At 35.9% G+C, this 5787-nt stretch overlaps 1 protein-coding gene across 1 annotated transcript; it reads left to right on the top strand.

Moving 5' to 3' along the window:
• Positions 1 to 690: 690 nt before the first annotated feature.
• On the top strand, positions 691 to 3845 carry LOC107792197 (putative pectinesterase/pectinesterase inhibitor 51). Its single transcript, XM_016614388.2, has 2 exons — positions 691 to 1942; positions 3020 to 3845. Exons 1-2 carry the CDS (start codon positions 937 to 939, stop codon positions 3703 to 3705), a joined length of 1692 nt encoding a protein of 563 aa, XP_016469874.1. The 5' UTR covers positions 691 to 936; the 3' UTR covers positions 3706 to 3845.
• Positions 3846 to 5787: the final 1942 nt, after the last annotated feature.

The raw sequence follows: 5787 nt of genomic DNA, 5'->3' as shown, positions 1-5787 counted from the left end.
TAACATGCAACCTTACTATATTAAAGCAAATATGTTGAGGTATTCAGAGACAGATTCAAAAGTTAAATTTTACTAGTTCATGTTTAATTTTATCATAATCCATTTGATTTACTCAGATCTCACTTGTGGATTATAATGGAATGTTATTGTTGTTTAATCCATTTGATTTAATAAGTTCCAATTTTTTTATTTATATTTATTTAGTGAAATTTCTACATCCACCACAGATCAAACCAAAGTAAACATATAAACTACATGTTGTAAACTACATCTACCCCTAAGTAATCTATAACCAAAGTCATTGATTGCCTGTTTGGTCAGGATTTTTCTTGGCCAAAAGTGTTTAATTTGGAGAAAAGTATTTTTTTTTTCCAAAGTTTGGCAAGAAACAAAAAAATATTTTTGAGTTTAAGTAGAAGCAGTAGAAAAAAATAGCTTCTTTTAAATACGTTTTTTTAAAAGTATTTTTGAGAAAAATATATTTAAAATACTTTTTAAAAGTTTCATCAATATTAATTGCTTCTCAAAAGTATTTTTTAAATTAATTAATTAAATACAAATTATTTCTCACTAAAAATATTTTATTGAAAAAAAAATTAAAAAAATTTAATTTTAAAAGCTTGGCCAAAATAAAAAGAAGTCTTCTGTAATTAACCCAAAACTAAAGACTCCAAAGAACATTCTGCTAGATCCCAATAATCAAAGTGCTTTTCCCACTGCAACCTTTTTTTCTCCATTGCCATCCCATCACTATTCACTCCCGTGAACAACAACCCCCTTCCTCAATTTCGTCGCTATTCACCAAATCCATTGACTCCCTTTACACGAGATTATTCTGTTTCCTTTTTTCCCACACAGTAATTCTAATTATCTCGTGAAATTGTACAGCATTTTGAGATTATTTACAGCAACTAGTTTGTATAAAAGGGCACTACCATGTATAGCAGAAAACCTGTAAAACCCTCACTATTTCGAAAATTTAAGTTTCTTTTCATTTCAATGGCTTCATTTTTCATTCTAACACTCCTCTCTTTACTTCTCTTCTTTTCAATCTCCTCCGCCGCTCGCCACCACAATTCGCCGAAGTTATCCACGACGCCGTCGATTGCCGTTGAGATCCGTGGAGCTTGCAAGGCATCGCGGGACCCACCAACGTGCGAGTCCGTGTTAACGGACTCAGGCAACTTGCCGTCTGAGCCAACGACGCCGTTAATCATTCAATCCGCCGTTAAAGTCTCATCACAGAACAATGACAAGGCGAAGGACATGGTGAAGGCAATCATGGACGCGTCCGCAGGGAATCAGAACCGTACGGACGCGGCGAAGGTGTGTATGGAGGTGCTCGGGTACGCGGAGTACCGGGTCGGGTTAGCGGGTCAGGCATTAACACGTGGCGAGCTAAAAAACTCACGCGCGTGGATGAGCGCCGTGATGGTTTACCAGTACGACTGCTGGTCCGCTTTAAAGTACGTTAACGGAACCTCACAGGTGTCCCAAACGATGGCGTTTTTAAACTCTTTAATCGGGTACAGCAGCAATGCATTGGGTATGCTGGTAAACTACGATATTTATGGGGAGAATACCGGGTCATGGACCCCACCAAAAACAGAACGAGACGGGTTCTGGGAAGGTTCGGGTTCGGGCGGGTCGGGTCAAGTAAAGGGTGGGGTGCCATCCGGGTTGAAACCGGATGTGACTGTGTGCAAGGAAGGAGGTTGTGATTATAAGACTCTGCAGGAAGCGGTGAATGCTGCACCAGATAATCAGGTGACCCGGAAGTTTGTGATATGGATCAAAACCGGGCTGTATGAGGAGAAAGTTCGGGTCCAGTTGGAGAAGAAGAATGTGGTATTTTTGGGTGATGGCATGGGCAAAACTGTTATTACCGGTTCGTTGAATATTGGTATTTCGGGCGTCACTACTTATGAAACTGCAACTGTGGGTAAGTGATTTTGTTGAATCATAATGCATTGCTGTAGTTAATTTAATTGAATACGAAATTTAAGATGTTTTTTTAAATGAGTTAGTTATTGAAAATTCAGTTTATTTAAGGAAGATCATATGTGTTCCACTGTTTTTCTTTGTATCAAACTCCCTAATAGTTAAGACAGGAGTAGTGGGGCTGTTATCACTTTAGCAACTTTTTGTTTATCATGATAATTTTCATTAAGTTGTCATGTATGAACTCCTTCAAGTCTGCCGCCTGTTAATGTTTTGTTGTGTCTGCATTTAAAGCTCACCTATTTTGAAATGGATTTGTTAACCACTAGTCAAAGTATGTGCTTAATCTTTCTCATGTACTAATCCCTCTGGTCCACTTTAACTGAATTTTTTTTCACTTTTTTTTTATGGTTCATAATATTTGATTTTTTCAGATGTCAAGAAGTAATTAACTTCTTTTTTTTTTAAAATTGCCCTATGAGTAAAGGGTCTAGGAGTGTTTGTTATATTTTCAATGCACAAATTAAGGTTAATATGGTCATTGTCATCGTTAATTAATACTAAAAGGTTATTTCCTTAATATGTGTGAAAGCAACAAAAAATAAATCAATTAAAGTGGACCAGAAGAAATAATATTTTTTTGCTTTATTTTTCCACTGGCATTTATTTTACTTGGTTAGCGTGAAAGGGGAAGATGTATAGCCATTGTCTCATGGGCTTGTTCCACGCAGACAGCAAGAAGGTAGCAGAGGCGGATTTAGAATTTATACTTATGGGTTCGGAATGACTCTAATCTATATATATACTTATATACACTCTAGCATATGTACTTATGATGGAACCAAAAAAACAATGGGTTCAGTTGAACCCATTAGAGCAGCCTTGGAGGTCGGGAAAAAATGCAAAAATCGTTGCCTTAAACTCTATGTTACTGTTCAAGCTGCTTGATGTTGGAAATAAGTAGTGAAAAGAAAAACTAAAGTGATGATAAATCTCTCAGATCACATTTGCTGCTGAATAACATTATTTTGGTGAACTTTTATCGTTGGTGGTTCTAACGGTTGTACTTCTAAAACAGGAGTTGTTGGTGATGGATTCATGGCCAGTGGCATCACCTTCCAAAACACAGCAGGTCCGGATGCCCACCAAGCTGTAGCATTCCGATCAGACAGTGATCTTTCAGTTATAGAAAATTGTGAATTCATTGGCAATCAAGACACCTTATATGCTCATGCATTGCGCCAATACTACAAGTCCTGCCGTATCCAAGGCAATGTAGACTTCATTTTTGGGAACTCTGCTGCATTCTTCCAAGAATGTGACATCTTAATTGCGCCTCGACAACTCAATCCTGAAAAGGGAGAGAAAAATGCTGTGACTGCTCATGGCAGGATAGACCCTGCACAGTCAACTGGCTTTGTCTTCCAAAATTGTCTGATCAATGGAACAGACAAATACATGGCCTTGTACTACAAGAAGCCCAAGGTGCACAAAAATTATCTGGGAAGGCCATGGAAGGAGTATTCGCGGGCCGTCTTTATAGAATGTACTTTGGAGGCTCTTGTTTTAGCTGATGGCTGGTTGCCCTGGAGCGGTGATTTCGCGTTGAAGACTCTTTACTATGGAGAATATAAAAATACTGGTGCCGGAGCTAATACAGCAGGGCGAGTGCCGTGGAGTAGCCAAATCCCAGCTGAACATGTTAACTCTTACTCTGTACAAAGTTTCATTCAAGGGGATCAGTGGATTACTGCTACTACTTGATTAAATTGTAATGTTAAATTACATCTAGTTAGTCAAGCTTATTATCCTCGAATGTGATTACAAATCATCAACCTCGTGTACCATTACGGGAAAAAACTTGGATTTTTTTAATGTGAGATCTTTCCCAAAGCTTCAAATCAGTTTGATGTGTGAATCCTGTTTCAAATTGTATGATTTCATGCTGTTGTAATTAACAAAATGAGAGAAGTTGTTAACTAACACATATTAAATGATACTTTGAGGTTGTGTTGATGAGCTACCATGGGTTATTGGTGGATAGTTTGCTTACCACATGTCTGCTATTTCAATTACTTGTAGTACTAGACATGTGACATACTTACTATAGGACCTCGCATTTTTCTAAAAGTTGTTGAAGAGTTGAAAGTTTTATGAAGACAGTAATGAGCTCTAAGCCAGTCATTCACTTATAATGCTCGCAACCTGCCAATTTTTCCAAATAGATTACTAACCTTTAATCCCACCCCAACTTGTTTGAGAGGTGGTATTGTTGTAGATTACTAACCTTTTATTATTTACTTATTTTAAAATACGTGGGCGTAAAACGAGCCGTTTTATACATGCCTCAGCGAGGCATAAGCCTCGAGGCATCGGGGCGTAAATCCCATGAGTATTTAATTTTAAATATTTTATAAAATAATATAATTACAATAAATATTTTTAAATAGGTAAAATTGCATAAAAATTGAAAAACTCTATAAATAAGTGAAAAATATATATAAATGCGCTCCATCCCCACAAAAAACTAGTCAAAAGAATCCATTATACGCTACTTACAAGCACAAATAAGAAGTAACTTGAGTTGAAAAGAATAAAATTTTCTACATGGAGGCACAAGAAGGATGACAACCTGTAATTTGAACTTTGAACTTGATGTTATGGAAGAGAATAAGTTTTCTTTGTATTTGCAAAAAAAAAAAAAAAAAAAAAAAATTGTTGCTTTGCTTTTGGGAGATAGTAGTAAACTAGCGGACAAGATAAAGAATTGGAAAATAAAATCATAAATTAGGGCTTCTAGCAATAAAAAAAGGTATTGACTTTTAAATTTAATATTTCAAGTTCCTTTGTAAATTAGGGCTTCTAGCAGTAAATCATTACATAAAGGTAAATTATTTCCAAATAAGGAAAAAGGTTATTCTTTTTGACACAGATTAAAAAGAAAATATGTTCACATAAATTGAAGCGCAGAGAGTATATTTTAGTACTATTATTTTACGTATTGAGATTTGAGGACTTGCTATTTCTTATCAGGTTTAACATACAAAAAAGAATTCATCTGCTAGGCAACTAGGCAAAAGGAGTTCGGCCCCACCGTGAGGGGATGTATTGAGACATGATTAAGTAAATAGAATTCTGTTTATTTTTAACAAGTGAGATGATCACAATTATCATAATTGAATCAAGTCATGAATTTGATACTCCGAAATCCTCTTTTAGCAAACCACAGTATGAATGATCAACCTATAGGAATTCATACCACTTAATTCTTAGCCAAATATTTTTAAATAGAAAGGAAAAAGATGAAGAGAAATTACCAAATCATGTTGATTGTGTTAGATCCAAGTTTTAATGATGAAAAAATAATATCTCTCTAATTGCAGGTACATTCTAGAAATAAAGAAAAGGACGAGTAGGATCTCCAAGAATCTGCCAACCTATACTAAGGAAGACAAGAAAGGAAAGGAGTAAAGGAAAGGAAGAGTAAGATCTCTAAAGATCTTTCAGCCTATGCAAATGAAGACAAAAAAGGAAGGACCAAAATAAGGGGAGATCAAGATCACCAAGAATTCGCTTAAATATCAATCAAGCTGCTGAAGATCTTCTCGTTGAAGGAAGATATCAATTTTCGCCATTAAAGGAAAAATTAACACCACTAGTTGAAATAAATATACGCTCCGCTGACGGAAGGTTATCAAGTTTTTATAACGACCCAATCGATCGTTTTGAGTATTTGCATTTCATTCAGCAGTTTGAAGTCTTGAGTAACTTAATATGATGTATTATGACTTGTGTGAATCGTCGGTTTTGGTTTTCAGGTTATTCGAAATTGATTTGGAAGAATGA

Source organism: Nicotiana tabacum, chromosome 13 (genome assembly GCF_000715075.1).
Source record: "Nicotiana tabacum cultivar K326 chromosome 13, ASM71507v2, whole genome shotgun sequence".
Lineage (NCBI taxonomy): Eukaryota > Viridiplantae > Streptophyta > Magnoliopsida > Solanales > Solanaceae > Nicotiana > Nicotiana tabacum.
Note: the sequence above shows the minus strand (reverse complement) of the source record. Positions and strands in the feature narration are given on the sequence as shown.